This window comes from Anabas testudineus, chromosome 1, assembly GCF_900324465.2.
Source record: "Anabas testudineus chromosome 1, fAnaTes1.2, whole genome shotgun sequence".
NCBI lineage: Eukaryota > Metazoa > Chordata > Actinopteri > Anabantiformes > Anabantidae > Anabas > Anabas testudineus.
In genome coordinates, this window is record NC_046610.1 from 10,251,143 (window position 1) to 10,269,267 (window position 18,125).

At 44.8% G+C, this 18,125-nt stretch overlaps 1 protein-coding gene across 3 annotated transcripts in view; it reads left to right on the top strand.

Annotated features, from left to right (window-relative positions):
• The window catches only part of lef1 (lymphoid enhancer-binding factor 1), a 39,299-nt gene extending 21,295 nt beyond the window's left edge, over nucleotides 1-18,004 (top strand). Inside the window, exons 4-11 of one of the 3 annotated variants that reach the window (XM_026359997.1) lie at nucleotides 186-318; nucleotides 3,253-3,343; nucleotides 4,504-4,623; nucleotides 5,450-5,612; nucleotides 6,425-6,532; nucleotides 8,401-8,449; nucleotides 9,025-9,066; nucleotides 16,322-18,004. In XM_026359997.1, coding sequence (XP_026215782.1) covers nucleotides 186-318; nucleotides 3,253-3,343; nucleotides 4,504-4,623; nucleotides 5,450-5,612; nucleotides 6,425-6,532; nucleotides 8,401-8,449; nucleotides 9,025-9,059 — 699 coding nt within the window. In that variant the 3' untranslated portion in view covers nucleotides 9,060-9,066; nucleotides 16,322-18,004. The remainder of the gene's footprint in view (nucleotides 1-185; nucleotides 319-3,252; nucleotides 3,344-4,503; nucleotides 4,624-5,449; nucleotides 5,613-6,424; nucleotides 6,533-8,400; nucleotides 8,450-9,024; nucleotides 9,067-16,321) is intronic. The other 2 variants (XM_026359998.1, XM_026359999.1) reach the window with 2 other exon arrangements.
• Nucleotides 18,005-18,125: the final 121 nt, after the last annotated feature.

Below are 18,125 nucleotides of genomic sequence, written 5' to 3' on the forward strand. Positions count from 1 at the left end.
ATCTATAAGGAGGCTCTGTGCTGCACAATAGACCACCCAACCTGTGCTGTACCAGTCCCCACATCATGTGACACAGAATGGAGCCATACTGTGCAGGGATAAATGTAGTTGACATTTATGTACAATGTCATCATACGTGTATACGGTCTGTAACGTGTCTTGTGTTTTTTTCTTTTTCTTCACAGTCCAACAAAGTCCCTGTGGTGCAGCCATCTCATGCAGTCCACCCACTCACCCCGCTGATCACGTACAGTGATGAGCACTTCGCTCCAGGATCTCATTCTGGCCATCACCCCCAGGATGCCAGCAACAAGCAAGGTAGAGACCAGAACATGACACAACAGTTCAGTTTGGCAGCTGAATGAACTACAAACACTAATGTCTTCACTTACTGTAAAAGATCTTCTATAACTTATGCTCTCATGTTTATATTTGCTGAATTTAAAGCGGTGTCAATATTTTAAAGAAAAGACGAGAAAACACGTCTTTTCATTTTACATCTAAACTACTTGAGCAAGCAAGAGAAGGGGATGGCTAATGAGGTTCAGTCCAGCTTTTTCTCTCCTGAAACAAGTTCTGATGTCTCATCACGTTATCTGCTGATGCTGAGTACCAATCTAATGCTAGTGCTCTCTTTTTCCTAAAGTTAAAGTCTGTATATCTCACTCTAGGAACTAATTGGAATCATTTCTATTTAGAGTAACATGAGGTCAAGGATTGCTGTGGAACTAAAACCCTAGTTGGCAGTCATGCCATGAGTGCATGAATAATATGGAGAAAACTATGTATTTCACATATATATATTTTATTCTTTTACATCACAATCTGCCAACACTGTCAGGAATCAATAGAGACACTCAGTGAAATGTGTCACAACAAAGTCATCCTTCCTATCAGCTCTAAGCATAAACTCATTTGAAGCAGCCTGTGGGACGGCTCGCTGAGCTCTGCTGCCCTCTTCCTCTGCACTCTGCATCTCGGTAACAACATCAAGCTCCAGCTCTGACAGCTGCAGAAGAGCTCCTCAGCAGTTTGGACGAGCTCCTCAGCCCTGCACAGCTGGAGACTTTGGCAGCTTCTCGCGATTTGCAAAACGACGTGGGCCCTCCGTAGTTTTGTCTCGCACCTTTTCTCTTCTCCTGGCTTTCTTCTCTCGCGGCTGCCAGTTGAAAAGGAGGAGAGGGATCAGACAGGATGTAGGCGATGATGATGAGACTGGGAGGTTCTGAGGGACCGGATATAAATAACAATGTAGAACTGAGCACAAGAGTACACGGCGTAGTGAGATGAAGGGAGTGAGACATATAAAGAAACAGTGTTCCACATATGTCAGAGGAATCATGCATCAGACACATTTTGCATCTTTTTCTAATGAAAGCGGGAAGAAATTGTGTTGACACATGAATACACCATGCACACACGCAGGCATTCGATTTCACAAATTAGTTATGTTGTACAATTTATGAATTTTACTGTTCACGTTGGCCGTGCTGGTCCGTGGAGATCCATGGAGTTTCTGACAAACAGAAGAGCAGAAGAGGACCCCTGGAGGTCTTTTTTTCTTATTATATTTGATCTTTGCACTCGCAGCCCAACAGAAATCCATGCCCAAGCCGTCCAGTGGTAGAATTAGCTGCAAATGATTTCCCTAGGCATATTCATGTGTCTGTATACCAGCAGAGCTAAGCTGGAGATGCTTAAAATGAATCCTCTCTTGTTCTCTTTCTTGCTGTCCCTCCCTCTTCTCTCTCTCTCTCTCTCTCTCTCTCTCTCTCTCTCTCTCTCTCTCTCGCTCTCTCATATCGACCAGTTGCTGCTCTGCCTTCCTTAGTGGGCTCAGACTTTGATCTGCTCATTAATTATGAAAAACAATCATGGATTTTCTCATTATGAACACTAATTTGCACAGGGCTGCAGTGCAGGATGGAAGGTCGAGTGTGTGTGTGTGTGTGTGTGTGTGTGTGTACATTGTCTTTTATTTACATGTAAACATAATATGGGGAACACAGATTTGAATATTCATCATTTCCAGGTTTCACGACAACTATTTCAATCGACAACAGTGTGGCTTGTTTTGAGAGGAAATGCGAGTGTGATTCGCAGTTGGGTGTCAATGGGGAACGTGTGAATGGGGGACTGAGTAATTAGGCACCGTAGGGGTGTGAGTGACAAGGTTAACACACTGGGGCTCTCTCCTCCTCCCTTGCCGCCTCACCCCTTGTCTCCTTCCAATCTGCCCTCAGGAGGGCCCTAAGGGGTGTTCGGTGGTGGATTAGTGGGCAGGGGGTAGTGCTATGCGCGCTATGAATCCAGCGTTGCAACACTGGCTTTGGAGATATAAGCCCCTGGGTTGCCCTGCCTCTCTGAAGAGGGAGCCCCCTTCAGACCAAAGCCTGGAGAGAGAAAGAGGAAGAGAAAGATGGAGGCAGGGAGAAAAGACCGGCTCCAGTAGGGATTAGAAGATAGTGCTAATCTGGAGGCATTTGCCCTCTTTTCTCTATGAATGTGTGTTTGAGCACAGACACATCCAGGCACATACTCATCTGTGTATATTCCAGCATTTTCCTATATTTACAGAGTTTCAATCGTTTTGTTAGTCGCACTGTGCTAAAGTGAGGACAAATAGGGGGAGAAGGAGAAGACATTTGTAATAGATGTTAAATTTTAGACATACTGCAGCATTATTCTTATAATGCCTTAATACAAAAAGAGACCCCCTGACCTTGAAATCCAGTAGCAGCGGGTGAGCTGAGATGGAGGAGCTTAGTCCTGAAGATCCACCGACAGTTAGTCCAATTCAATCCCGTGTCTACAGGGAGAGCTGCAGCTTCTGCCATAGAGAGGAAGACTCAATTAACCAGCTTAGCAACTCCGAAACACACTGGAAGGCATCAAGCTAAGCAGAGTAAAATATTATCCTTAATGTGAGGTCAAGACGCCTGTTCGAGCCCCAACATGGGCACTGTCCTTGACTTGTAGTCACTGCAGAGAAATTATTGGATTATGTCCAGAACTTGTGGAGACAAGAAGTGAAACGGTATAAATTGGTGACATTATTACTTAAGAGAAAACATCTGGTTGAAGGAAATGTAAACAAGATCTGATAAAAAATGATGCTAACTAACTTTGATGCTGACGTTTGATGCTTCCGATAAGAATACTGCTACCGTTTGCTACCCTGTGTTATGATTCACTGATATCTGTTTCCTACATACAGTATCTAACGGTTGTGCATCATTGTTGTGTGTCCAGGAATGCAGAGGCATCACCCTGGACCAGACATGTCCAACTTCTACTCCCTGTCTCCTGGAGGAGTCGGGCAGATCACACCACCGCTGGGATGGTGAGTCACAGACAGACGAGAGCATGCACAGTTGATTCATGTAAACAGGGAGCAATTACTGTCCTGTCTCTTCGCATCAGAGGCACACTGACACTGTGTACTGAATGGAGGAATGCTGGCCTACAGAGCAGCTTATACAGGGAGGTCTGCCTCTGGCTGTTCCTGCTGTGCTGCTGTGGCTCCAGCCACACCACTCCTCAGTGTGCCCAGCACATGTCAAACACATCACCACATACGTGCCCCTGCATAACCATATGGTTGCTTAACCCCCATCAAAGCTTTCTGGAAGCATTTCTCTCTTTGAGGCGCACTTCTTCATGTTTGCAAAATACTTTTTTTGTCTTTTTACCTCTTTTCTTTCTTTCTTTTTTTTTTTTTGATTGCATCCTTGTCACTTCCATTTCCTGTTGCTTGTTTTCTTTTCCAGACATAGCTTACCCCTTTTTCTTTGTCCATCTGATGTTTGTAAAAACAGGGCTTCAGACAAACACTGAGTGGAGTCAGATGTAAGGTGCAGGGAGAGATCAGGTCTATTTTGACTTTCCTCCATAGGACCAAATACTATATACTGTAATCTGATCAGTACAGTTTATGATTCACAAGAATCCATTTGTTCTTATGCAATAAATATCTTTTTTTTAAACCACCAATGACTAAATTGTAATCTAGCCACAGGATGACGAAGTGAGTGTTGAAATGGAACGAAACGGAAAACTGAGATGCAGACTTCTTGGACACACTGATGATTTGATGAGTCTAAATATTATTTCTGAGGAGAAATCTAAGGGAGTTAAAAAAGTGTCGAGGAATGAAAAGCATATCCAAAGAGTTCCTCATGTGTAGCGGCTCTATAGTGTATATATGAAAAACAGCTTGGAAAGAAGCTCAGCCAAATTCAAAGAGAATATTAAAAATACTTGACCACAATGCATTTCCACAATAGATGAGACATGCCTGAATTCTCCCCATATAATTACACAAACCAGTGGTCCATTTATTATGTAGCAACATCTAATGTGTCATTTAGAAAAGAACTGCACATACGAGACCTATAGCCACTCGCTTATTTTACTTATGTGACATTTAAGGATCCCTTTCCACTCCACTGACCTTCATCCTTTCTGGTTAATTAAAATTCATGCTGTCTGCTTATATTGCAGGTTTTCACACCACATGGTGCCTGGCCCCCCAGGTCCCCACGCCACAGGTATCCCCCACCCGGCCATTGTCAACCCACAGGTCAAACATGAGCCTCCTCATGAAACAGACATCATGCACATGTGAGTCTTGCAAACACCGAATGACTTCATCCGACACACTGTATTTTCTGTAAAGCTCGAACCTCTAATGCTCCCCCCTCAACCCCTCCATCAGCAATTTTCTGAGATGACATACTTCCAGGTATTTGTGCCCTCCACCACTACAGTAGGCCATTGCTGAACAAACCCTCTGTCAGAGCCTTGTTCTCATTCCCTTGATGTGAGCAGATAAGCGGCGAGGGCCCGTGCTCTACTGATAACAGGCCTATGCTTCATTTGGCCTCGGGGATCACAACGCACTTAGCCAGTAACAGATACAGGTCCTAGATTAGTGCTCGGGTGAACTGAATTCACAACCCCGGCGTGTGTGACTGGAAGTGCTGTGAGCGCCCTGAAGTGGTTACCGCTGATACTTCCATTATTCATGGCCATCCTCATACCAAGATTGTATTGGTATCAAAAAGGTTGTTAAAAAGTAAGTCAGGAGTAGAAGAAGCAGACTTTGTCTTTGTGTGTGCGAGCTTGAGCATTTGGCTTTAAGTGGTTGGCAATATGCTGCGGACAAGAAGGTTTGGTTGCTATTACTGGTGAAGTAATCTCTCTGCATGAAGGGCTGCGACTGTACAACTGCACATGATTAAAGAGGCAGGGGCCCATGGTGTGGCAACCTCTCACGCTTCCTCACCATTGGCTGAGTGCAACCAGAACCTTGCTGCTTTTGCCGCCAGCCGTTTCCCCTCTTGCGTTGCTTTGTCGTTTTTTTATTTGTCTCATTTTCTAACTATTTAGTTTCTTTCTCGTCTTTACCTCCTTCCATGTATTTTCTTTTTTGTTTTCTTCCCTAAAGGAAACCCCAGCATGAACAGAGAAAGGAGCAGGAGCCCAAAAAACCGCACATCAAGAAGCCGCTAAACGCCTTCATGCTCTACATGAAAGAGATGCGTGCGAATGTGGTCGCCGAATGCACACTGAAGGAGAGCGCTGCCATCAATCAAATCCTGGGGCGGAGGGTAGGTCGCACAGTCGATGCGCTCCCGACACTGACTCGCTCATTCTCCCTCTAACTTATCTTTGTTGATCGTGTTAAATCACATTTGAAGCCAGGGCGCTAAAGAGACCGCATGGGCCAAGTTTCCAGGCCCAATTAGAATAAAAAAGTACAAAGGTTCCTCTCTCTATTAACATAGAGTCTTTTATGAACTAGTTGTGATTATTGTCATAATGATTGCCCCGGCCAATTACTCCCCTCTCAGCAACACAGAGACAGACTGCCTATCTAACTGACATTTAATCAAATTGGCTTTAATAAAATATGCCTGGATAATGGCACGGTTGGAAATGACAAAATTTGTTCCTTTTGAGGATTGGGAAAAGAGTGGAACCACAGAGCCATGTTAAAGGCCTTAACGAATAGGCCCAGTGGTTGAGGCAGCCAGCCACAGCAAAGCCTAGTTTGTGGCCTGCACCGGATAATTGCTCGCTGACATAGTTTGAATAAAAAAGTGCTGCTAAATTGGAACCAGTGTTTTGATATGAAATCAAAGTTTTTTTTTTTCTTCTTCTCTTCTCTCCCTCTCAGACTCTTGTGCATGTTAATCTCTTCATCATGTTTCCCCTTCTTCGTTGTCTTTCTTTCATCCCCCCCCCCCTCTCCCTTTTTTTTTTTTTTTCTACACCAAATGTTTGGAAGTTGAAAAGGGTTTTTTTCTTTTTCGTTACCAAAACACCAGCGCGCTTCTTTATGCAGGGAACATGCAAGTGCATGAAAGTAATTGACTGTGTGCTATTTTTCCCCCTCCAATTCTTCTTTGTACTGAAACAGTGGCATGCTTTATCACGGGAAGAGCAAGCTAAGTATTATGAGTTAGCCCGCAAGGAACGGCAGCTCCACATGCAGCTCTACCCAGGCTGGTCCGCTCGAGACAATTATGTAAGTATCTACAGAACAGATTGGCAGAGGTGCGCGTACGTGTGTGTGTGTGTGTGTGTACTGTGTGTACTGTATGTTTGTTTGTTTATGTCAGCATTGCATGACTTGTTCTTTAAACAATAATCACACACACTAATTCACACTAGTCTGCTCCATGCTAATGGGGTCCATTTGTGGACCCTTTGTTTCAGCCTAATGTGTAATTCATAACACTGTGATTCAGTGTCGTATTACCATCCGCACTAAAATGGATTGTAGTACCATGGACATTATTATTGCCACAGCGAGGGAAAATTGCCTGGTAATGGTTATGCTAGTCTTTGATGTTCCATATCGGCATGAAGCTTTGAATGTAAAAAGCAACTGAGGAGGTTGGATTGTACACACGGCATTCTGCAGCAGCAACCTTTGCTCCTCTTGCTGCCCGTTTTGTTTGTGAATGTAGGAGGTTGAGCTGGATTTAAGATGTAGTTTGTCTTTGGTGTATGTCACTGTGTGCACGTGTGTTTTCGAATGGGATTGGAAGTTGTCGCTGTCTGAGTCTGAGTGTGTTGTGTTGTGTTGTGTGTATGATTTTTGTGACAGAGAGCACCAGCTTTTATTAAAAGTGTGGCTCCGGCACTCACATTCACTCCACCACCAAAGTGCTTTGTGGTGTTTATCTGCCTCCCCTCGGACACCGACAGTATCCCTCCTCCTTCTGCCTCCGCTGCTCCGCTGCCAAAATGCCTCGCTGAGGGGGAGATGGTTTCTCAGCTCTGCTCCTGGGGAAGCGCAGCACAGTAAAAGACACACAACATCAGCTAGTGACAGTCAGCACAGTTCCCATTTAAGTTCCAGATTTGTTGGTACAAACAGTTTTGACGGGTAAGGGGGGGGGGGGGGGGGAAGGTAGAGGAATGGCTTTCTGCTTGGCATAACAGATAGATAAAGCAAAATCATATGTTTAATGAAAACATTTCTTACAAATGAATTTTGCACCCGTGTGAGCTCAATTCTGCCCCCACCCCCCACCCCCACCCACGTCCCCCACAAACACAATCTTCAGCTGTGTACAGGCAGCAAATCTGGAAACACCCAAAATAGGTAACGCACTGGCATGGAGAGCGTGTAGCATTGATAGTTTTGCTGTGTACCCTCTGTCTCATCCTCTCTCTCTCTCTCTCTCTCTCTCTCTCTCTCTCTCTCTCTCTCTCTCTCTCTCTCACCCACTCTCACTTAGTCTCTTCTTCCCTGTCTGCTGCAGCAGTAGAAGGCAGATTAGCTCATGAATAAGTGGATTAGTAGACTTTGCAGCAGGAAACCAAAGTGCTGCTCATATTTGACTAGAATGACTCTACACTGCTATCTATACCTATAGTCTCCCCCCTGGGGATTTAGCATAAGCTATAAATCCTTACACACTCCCACTACCTCGCTAGAAAAAGAGTGGCGCTCTTCACAGCCATTGAGCTACACTAGCCTAATCACAGTGAGCATTTTTAATTGCACTTCATGTTAATGTTTGTCATTAGAGGGACTTCAAAAGTAGAGGAAATCCGACACAGACTGGTCACAACAGCAGAACAAGCCATCACCGTGCAGTCGGGCAGGATAGTCGCAACTCAAAAAAAGGCCCCCAGCTATTAGAAAGCATGTGGTTTAAACCCAGTTGAGAGCAGGTAGGCACTCTTGTTTCCACTCAGACTCTTGCTTGGTCTGTCCCTCTCAGCGTGGCACTTTGCGGTGGAGTCCGGAGCCCGAGGGATGCTGGTTAGATGCCCAGCAGGGGATGAGTGAACATGGCAGTCAGCAGCAGGATATTAGAGTGGTCTAGTGAGCGTGAGTGCTGGAGCCACACTTTATGTGTTCCTCTGTATATTTTTTAGGGAAAGAAGAAGAAGCGGAAGAGGGAGAAGATGCAGGAATCGGCCACGGGTAAGCAACCGCTCTTTCAGTTCTTCTGTTTCTTTATTTATGTGACTGTTGCATCTTGAGGTTGCGACTTACACCATCTTCCCGTCTAAATGTGCATCATCTTCGACAACATGTCGCCTCATTTCTACTAAGTAGTCCTGGAGAAGCACTAGAAGTGAACACTAACCAGACTATTATCACATGCTGGAGTCTACAGACAGTTTAGCCCCTGTAGACTTTCTCTGTACACATCCTTCCATTCGTTTGTCCCGCTCTCATCCTCGTCTTCACATATTACACCTACTTTGGGATTAGTCTGTCCATTCTATACGACCACTTACTGATTCTGGGCTTTGCACTATTTGTTTGCTTGCTGCACTCCAGTGTGTTTTTCTGCTGACCTTGTTTAGCTGCGTTTTTTGAGCCTCCTTTCCGCACTGCAACTATAATCCACTGAGAATTACATCTTAAGTAAAATGTCAGTATGTTGTTTGGTCTGTACTATGTGTAGGCTAAGTGGACAGTTAAAAAAAAAAAAAAAGTCTATGCTGTCCAGATACCTCCAAAATTTTTAAAAAAGATGCAATTTTCTGCAGGTACAGGCCAGAGAATGAAAACGGCGTACATCTGAGAAAATGGTAAGACAAACCCCTCTGTCCCCTCCCTGTCTGCTCCAGTTCAATATATGTCAAGTCTTTTTAAACTGCTAAACACTGACTTGAGAGTATGTACTCACAGACTAATCCTAAAAAGGTCCACCCTAACCTCACCATAGTCATTGTGTCAGTGATGTTAAGGCCTGAGGAGGGATTGTCCTTTGTGTGTGGACTCTGCTGAATGGCCTCAGCACAATGGGCATTGGACTTTCCGTGTGCATGTGTTTGTGTGCGTGAATGTTCAACTAGTCAATGCAGTGATTTTCTTTTTTTTTTTTTCATGTGTGTGTGTGTGTGTGTGTGTGTTTGTGAGGACTGGTTGTACGAAAGGTCAGATGTTGTGTCAGCAGTTTATGGATTATTGTTCTTCCATTGTGTGTTAGAAAAATGTCCAAACAAAACTTTTTTTTTTTTTTTTTTTATAAATATTGCTTAATAAATCAGACGGCTCATTCACTCCGTTTCCTAAACACGGACTAAATAATACATCTGAAAACACTTTCACAAGCCCAGAACTTTCTTTTTTTTTTTTTTTTTTTTTATAAGATATCGGCTCAGCCCCATATGGACTACATGTGTTGTCTCTCTCTGTATCCTTTGTGAAGCAGAGCAGGACTCGGCAGCTTGTTTGGCAGGAATTTAATGAGATGCTATACCTTAATAAGATTTCATGGTATCTGGGGTTTCGAGGTGTCTATAATGCTTCCATAACAAAGGCCCTCCCACAGTTGTCCCCCTCCTTTTATTTTTTCATGTCAGATGTTGAGATATATTGATTCTGATGACATATCAAACCATCACCAAACTGTCACCTGCCCTTTTTTTTTTTTTTTTTGGTAGAGAGGAGGATTAACTTCCCCAATGTGTGGTAAAGGCAACTCTATTTTCCCCTCTCTTCAATCTCCCTCTTGCTCTCTGAGGATCCTTCCTTCTCCCTCCCTCAGAGCCTGGTAGCATCCTGTTATTCCGCTCCCTTTCGGCAGCAGAAAAAGCCAGGCAGATGTGACAAATCTGGTCTTGCGTCGAAATCACCCCAACCAGACAAAGGTTTTCCACATGATCGATTTCTGACCCAGTGGCTCTCTCTGAACCCCAAACTGGGCTGCTTTTCTTTTCTTTTTTTTCTTTCAACCATAGCTGGTTTTCAAAGCGCAGAGAGAGAGCAAGCGCTAAAAAGCACTTTATCTCTGATCCAATAATTAGCAGCGCCTAGCCGCAGCAGGATGGACACCCTTGCTGATTCTCAGTGACAGCCTTAAACTAATATGCATAATACCAAGGATACTGCCACAACTCCCCAAGCCCTCAATTTATGCAGATCCCAAAGAGCTGGATTGAGGTTAGCTTGGTGTAGACGCCAAAAAACATCTTTAAATGAACTCGTTTGTCTATTTCTTTTCATCTGCCCCAGCCTCTACTCCATCTGTCTCTCCCCCTGAAATTTGTTAATGAGGAAATTCGGAAGACCCGAACACCTTTTGGTTCGCTGTGCGACTGGTTCAAGCACAGCGAACACTTACTCCGTTCAGTTTTCCTTTTAGTATGTGCACAACCGCAGTGACTGTTCAGCATAACAAAATCAAACGTTTCAGTCCAGTTAGATTTTATGAAGGGAAATTTGACTTAATACATTTTCATATTAATATATTTTATGGCTGCTGCTGAGTTTTTCTGCCTGTGAGGCAAACCAGGAGTCGAGTCGTCGAGCAGTGTGTTTTATGGCTTGACATTGGTTCTCTTTGTTATCTTTAGCATGTCAAACACTGGGCCCGCCACACAGCTGGCTCTCACCGCAGTGGAACAGCACTCGGAGAAGTCATTACTCTGACATTGTGAAATTAGGGTTTCCGTCTCTTCCCACATATCCTGACACCACGATCCGTCCCCCTTTTCCTTGCACTGACTGGAAAATCACACTTTTCCTTCTCTTCCTTACTGTTTCTATGTGCTTTTTAAAATGTTGTTTCTCTCGTCCTTGCTTCCTTGCGTGCTGTTAGCCCTTTGTGTGACTAAGCCCGCTGATTCACAGCCTTTGAGATAGTTATCTGGCTGAGACACTTATATGCCCCCGAGGTTTTTTCCCATTTCAGCCATTGCACATTTTTTTCACAGGGGGGAGACAGTCATAACAAAGGTCGCTTTTTAATCTGGCTTACAGGGGCCACAAAGTGACAAACACTTGCAAACTGTCATAAAAGTACATGTGAAGAGGTGTTTGAAGGTTTATCCATATGCCTGTGTAAGAGGCTGTATTTTTTTATTACAGGATCTAGGATATCTTTTTAAAAATGATAATGATTGAATATTAAACTCCAGTAAGTGCATCAAGGCTAATTTCTGTCCACATGTCCTAGTCCGCAAACATGAAAGAAAGGCTTGTTCAAGCAGGAGCTTTGGTGGCTACTCTCTCTCTCTCTCTCCTCTTTCTGTATCAATTGTGCCCTGGCTCTGCTCCTCTGATGTGTGCAGCCAGAAGTCAGCTGTCAAAAGACTTTGATGAGTGAGGAGGGAAGAAGAGGAGAGGGGAGTGGGTGTGTTAGGGGAAAGGGAGGGCAAGAAAAGGGCCAGAAGAAAATCCCTCATTCTCGAGAGTTTGGAGTTTACCCAATCTCACTCAACTGCCACTCATGCTTCAGTCTCCATCCCTCATTTCCTTCCCCCTTTTTCCTCTCTCTTTATTTGTTGCCTCTCATCTTCTCGCTCTGCGCACATTTCTCTGTGTCTCTCGCACACATCTTAGCAGCCAGCCACACACTCCCGCTGCAATTAGGGAAGATTCAGCGCCTGCTCCCGTTTCCCCGAGTCGTTTCAATTTGGCACAGAGCCTCTAGGCCACTGCGGCACAGCCCAGTGCCTCCGCACCCCGCCTTATTAGTGACCTGGGATAATTGGGGAAGGAATCCTGATCGCAAAACTGGCTCAGGGTCTCGCTCTGAGCTGCGCACAGGGGATGAGAAGATGTTTTTAAAGCTGTACCCCCACCCAAAAAAAAAAAAAAAATAGAAATTGTTATGGGTGGGAGGTGGAGGAGAGAGATTTGGGCTTAAATCAGAGCGACGCCCCGGCTAATGTTACTGCGGGTAGGAAACAGAATCGGAAATGTTCACACCTCTAACCTGGTGTAATTTGGGCATGTAAGTGTGGTTTGAGCTTAGAAGCACAAATCTATTCCACTGTCAAGGTAGTGTTACCCTTATACTTACCATTGAGTGGGAAAAAAAACAAACAGTAAGAGTAAGGGTCTTACACCCTCCTAAGGTCTTTACATGTGAAGAAATGCAGCTATGTAGCTCCCATTGTTTAGACTGGGGCTTGAAATTTGTTTTCATTGAGTCATGGGCCTATTGTGTTGTGGTTTGGGCAGCTGCAGCAACAGCATGAGGGTCCAGTCCTTCTCGTTGTGATGTCTTCTCTGCTTCCTCTCTCCGTCTGTCCACCCCCCCACCCACCCATCTCCCCGTCCACCTCACCTCTTTGGGTACTTGAGGCACTGCAGCCCTTTTCGGAAGAGGAGGAGGAGATTTGTGACCTTTATAAAGTGCTCCCCTTGTGAGACGCTTATCTTTGAATGAAAAGCCCCCAGGTAACAAGGAGGTACAGACAGGAAGGGGACCATGCGGGTAAAGGAAGTAGTGTTTATTTTTATTTTACTCTAGTCAGTCTGGCTATTGTTAACGGGGGGGACCTCAACCCCAGCTTCGGTATCTCTTTCCTCTTTCACTCTTTTTCTGCCTCTTCACTCCCCTCTTTCCTTGCACGTCCTTTTCCTGCTCCTCACCTCTGTCCCGATGGTGAGTGTGAGTGGCGGTGGAGGCCTTTGAAGTGAGCGCACAGCGGAGGGAACAGTTATTGTGCAGACTCTTTGAATGTGCCGCTACCTCCCCTCCCCTCCCTCCCTCCCTCCCTCCCTGACATCCCCCGGCCTGCAGCGGCTCAGACTGAGCTGTGCGGGGGCGCGCGGCCAGACTTCAGCTGCCCGGGCCTCCAGCGATGCCGCCTCAGATGTGGGCAAACGTCTCCCCCATCCTCCCACACCCTCCTTTGCCCCCCTAGTCTCACCCACACATGCCTGGGGTTTGAGGTTTTGGTGACGCCCCCCTCTCCTTTCCCCTTTTGACCACAACCAAACCCCACCCTTTGCTTCTCTCCAATATTTTAGCTAGACTCTGACTTCCTCTGGTTTTCTAGTTTCAGCCCCTCCTGACTGACTTGTTAGTTTCTGATAGCCCCTGTGGAAAAGATACAACATCCCCTGAGCTTGTCTTTTGATTGGAGGTTAAACATTTCAAAGCTTCTTTTAGGGGGCGATGTCTTTTATGTTGAATGTCTCCGAGCTGGAGAAACTGCTGACAATGCGGGACATTTAGTTTGAAACATCGCCTTCTCTTCCAGGTGCTTTTTTTTTTTTTATTGCCCTGACTGTTTGAGTTTTCCCCTGTGCTTTTATGGGCTGCACTAACCATGATTTTATAGAGAGGAGGCGGCTTTGAAAAGGTGTCACTAAAACCAGCTGTGCAGTCCTTGCCAAGGTCAAGCCGCTGCATGATACTCTCGTCTACATGTGTGGACTTTTCTTTATTCCATACGTGACGTTTCTCGTTAGTTTGACATCAGCGGATAATCTAGGTAGATGAAAGAGGTGGAGCAGAGATCTTGGTTCTGTTTCTATCTGATCCAGTGACACAACAATATGGATCCAGTGATTGTGTGGATTGTGTTTCATTAATTGATGGGTTGATGGTCACACCGCCTTTCAGTTTTCAAACATCTTCTGGATGAAGAATTATTTTATAATAATTTAATAATCATTAATGGATGATGACAAACATCATTATTGGATGGGTTATAAGAAAACAAACCTCTGGGCAAAGGTACATCACGATGGACTGCATGTTTCTTGTGCTGCTCTATTCAGTGATATTACACTGTTCTCAGATCTGACCTATTAATTTGGTCGGGACAATGATTTACTAACTGATGAAAATGATGGACAGAGCCATGTATGTAAGATCCAACAGGAATGATTCTATAAAACACACCTTCTCTCACTTGCATGTCTTCCCGTCTGTCAGCTTTTCTCTCTTTCCCTCGCTGCCATGGTAAAGTCTGCACCTCAGCCTGTGTTGGAGACGCCTCTCTCCACTATTTTTAGAGTAATTTGTCTGCTGTGCTTTTCTTTTTAATGGCACCTAAAGAAACCCTAGAGCTCCGTGTAGGGAAGGAGGGAAGGAGGGAGGGAGGGAGGGAGCTAAGGAGGTGGGTGGGTCGTGGGTTTGGAGGTTAGGGGGCTATAAGGCGGGCAGGCCCCAGCTGCGGGTGCTTTGATTTGGCCTGGGAGGTGAAAGCGGCGATTGAGACGCAAGGCTGTGCCAGTTATCTTAACCTCCCACACTTCAAAAGCTCGGCGAGAGCTTGTCCGACTCCTTCTCCCCCCTCCCTCCTTCTCGTAGAAGGGAAGGGAGCTGGGGGAGAGGAAAATAAAAAGGGGGGAGACAAAACCTTCCCTAGCCTTCTGAACAGAGGAGCGTTTCATTTCCTGCAAAAAAGTCCAGCCGGCATTCCTGAGCACTAATGTAGAGGGAGGAGGAGGAGGAGATGGAGGGAGGTGAGGTGAGGGGAGAGGAGGGGGTCAAGTTGCTCCTGAATCCCTGGGTTTGTGTCGGCCGGACCTTGTGAAGCTCTGGCCTGGTGTCCCCCTACAACCAACCACCACGCAATCACACACCCTGCTGTTACCACCAGCCCTTTTCTTGCAAGTTGTGTTCACATGCGCGCACACGCTCGCACACTTCTCGCCCGCAGCCCCTCAGGCCTCTTCCCCAGGCAGGAAGGCGAGCGCTTTTCATGTCTGTGGTGGGGGGAAGGAAAAATGCTCCCCAGGAAACAGGTTTGCAATGGCGGGCGTGCGGGCCCACTTTGAGATCCTGGGATGAAAAGACACAGGGCAGTGGAGGTAAATAAAAGCGACAGGGGCTCTCGCTCTTTCTCTCCAAGTGCTGCGTTGCTTTCAGTTTCTACCCTGTGCAGCTCGGGGTCAGCTCTCCTCGGGAAAGGTGGCCTCTGTCCTGATCCCTTTTATCCACATGTGGTAAAACAGTTTGCAGAGTAGTGTGTGTGTGTGTGTGTGTGTGTGTGTGTACGTACGTGTGTGCTGGCTTTTGAATGTTAAGATGCACAGAGCAGCAGGGCTCAGCTGACTTCTCTCCTACAAAAACACACTCTTGGCTTTGCCACAAGGGAGAAGCAAACTAATACCGTTTCTTTTCCTTTTTTCATCTTCACAAAACATCCATCTTTATAGTCGCAGGAGTCATCTATCCACCTCTGTCTCTGCCGCTCCACTTTGATCACAGATTCTATTTGATGCTGCTCGGGTCTAAAATAACTCTCCTTGGCTTGTCAATAACTGAAGCTAACTCTGTTATGTTAGCTTAAGGATGGATCACGAGAGGGAAAAGAACACTTTTGCAGCTTGACAAACAATTTCCTTGTCAGGGAAAGGGGCCAATTTCACGAGTGTCCTGTGAAGTGTAGTGAGCGGTCAGGTAACACCTTTTCCACTGCAGCATCAGCCTGCACCTGAACTGCGCTGGCTCTGATAATCAGCAGCACAGCTCAACGTGGTCGTCCTCCTGCGCAGAGAGTATTTCCCCATCTTGTTTTCCCATCGCCCACCTACAATGGAAGCCTAAATGTCAACCAGAAGCTACACAAATGGGGAGAGTGAGAGGAGGAGTGAGTCAGTCAGGGGAGGGCAGAGAGTAGCGCGGCGCTGCCAGCTGGGTCACGGCAACCCCCATGTTGGATTAGATCAAAGCCAGGCCGGCCCACATCCTGTCACTGACCTATAACTCCTCTGTAGTTCAGCTCTTGGCTCAACGCAGTGACTTTCATTCAATCAGCTGGAGCGCTAGGAACAAGGAAAAAAAAAAACACACGAATGATTGATTATGTAGATGGTAATGACAGATAACTAGTCCCTCCCTGAAGTGGGGGTTGCATGCTTGCATGGTGAGACACTTTGGAGTCATTCTGAGTCATCTTGATATGTCTGGTTCTGGTTAATGTGACGTGAATGCAACCAGCGTTTTGGTGTGGGTTGTTGATGAGGTTCAATTTATTTTCCCCTCACTTATGAGAAGAATCAGCAGTTTCTTTCCCCCTCCTTTTGTATACAGATGCAGTTACTTCATAGTTTGACTTTTCTTTTGTTCCTGTCTATTTTTTTCCCCCCCAGGAGGAAAACGGAACAGTTTCTCCACATGCAAAGCGAAGGCAGCAGCTACGGGCCCTCTGCTAGAGATGGAGGCCTGTTAGATTCCATGAAGACCCTTAACTCTCCAAACTGAAGCCTCCAGTTCTCAGAGGACCCCCTTTTCCCTCTCCCTGCCGTCCTAACCCAACTTAACCCTACTCCCTTTCCTTCAACACAGTCACAAGCCGCCACCACCACCAAAAACACTTCACTATTTGACTCTACACCCTTCCTGAAGGCACCTGCTGTAGAGACACTGAACTGAACAAGACAATCACTATTAGTAGGAGCACATCACGTGACCACAATCTCTCACTGAAAACCCCAAAAAGCATCAATCTGACGTCTGTGTTCTGTCAGTTTCCTTTTTTTTTTTTTTTTTTTACAAATCAGCTTTACTGCAATCCGAGGCACTGCACTGAAAAACAGCAGCAATTTCGATGTGTGCACAAACTTCTCCCTCCTGCACCGCCTGAACACCTTTTCCTAAGTTATTGTAAGTTATTTGTCACCTCTGTTCCTTTGTATAGTTCATTAGGCTGACGCTCACTCCCTCAACACCTCCCCTCTCTCTTTCTCACTGGATTTTTGAGACCATTTGGGGTTTTGCCCGATCGACCAAACACCTCTTTTTAGACTGCACTAAGGAAGATGGAGGGATCTCATCTTGTCTAAAAAACAAAACAAAAAAAAAACAAAAACAAAAAAAAACAAAAAAAAACAAAAAAAGTGCTCAAGATGCCATTTTAGTTTGTTGCTGACCAGTTGGTGCAAAAAGGATCAACAAATTAATTTGCTTTTCATTTAGATTGAATTTCATTTTGAATGCTTTTTTTTGTATCGTTTCAATTTCTCGGTGTATATGTTAGTGACTTTTTTTTTTATATTGTTTTTTTTTATATAGTTGTCTATATGAAAATAAGCTTTGGACACAGGAAAGCCATTTTTCTTGTTGAAGCGTCTTGCAGAAAATTGAAACTTAAGGCTTCTTTTGATAACTATTTGTAACAAATAGTGACCTTGAGTCTTGCTCAGATGTAAAATAATGCTCACTATGTGTACTTTTTAAAACTGTCAGGATATGTCAATTTTCTTGGTATTTTTGCAGGCAACATTAGGACAAAGGCGAGAGTGATAGCTCAGAGGCCTATATTTTATTGTTCTAAAACATGACAAATGAAGCAGATATATATATTTACCCCAGCACTTGGCAGTCTTTCTTTTATTGCAATGGACCTTTGTCTTTTCTCTCTGGTAGGTAATAGTGTGGTCTTTAGCCATGTTGTTTATTCCATGCAAGCATCTCTGTAACATTTTGATTTTAATGCTCTATTTTTAGTATTAATTGATGAATCCCTTTTTTTATTATCATATTCTGGGTCACTGCTATCTTGGTATAGCATTTTGCTTTCCAAGTGGTCATATTTGAACTGTTTCATTATGTTTTGTTTTGTTTTTTTTCCCCTTTTCGTTTTGTTTTTTTAAAGAAAAATAAAAAGGCACCATTGGCTCATTTGATCACTTGTGTGGTGGAAAGACCAGAGCTCAGTGCCGGATGTAACAGCCTGTGTGTCGTCCTTATTAGTGTTGCAAAGCAGGTAAAACACATTGGATAGAAGTAAAAAAAAAAAAAAAAAAATTCAGCTTCAAAAGCTTTAAAAAATTGACAAGCAATTAAAAGTCTGAAAACCCATATTGCTCGAGGCAACATTTATACGGCATTATTGCAATGATAATGAAAAGAGAAGCCTATATGATTGGAGTATAAAAACCTTTCAATTGGGTA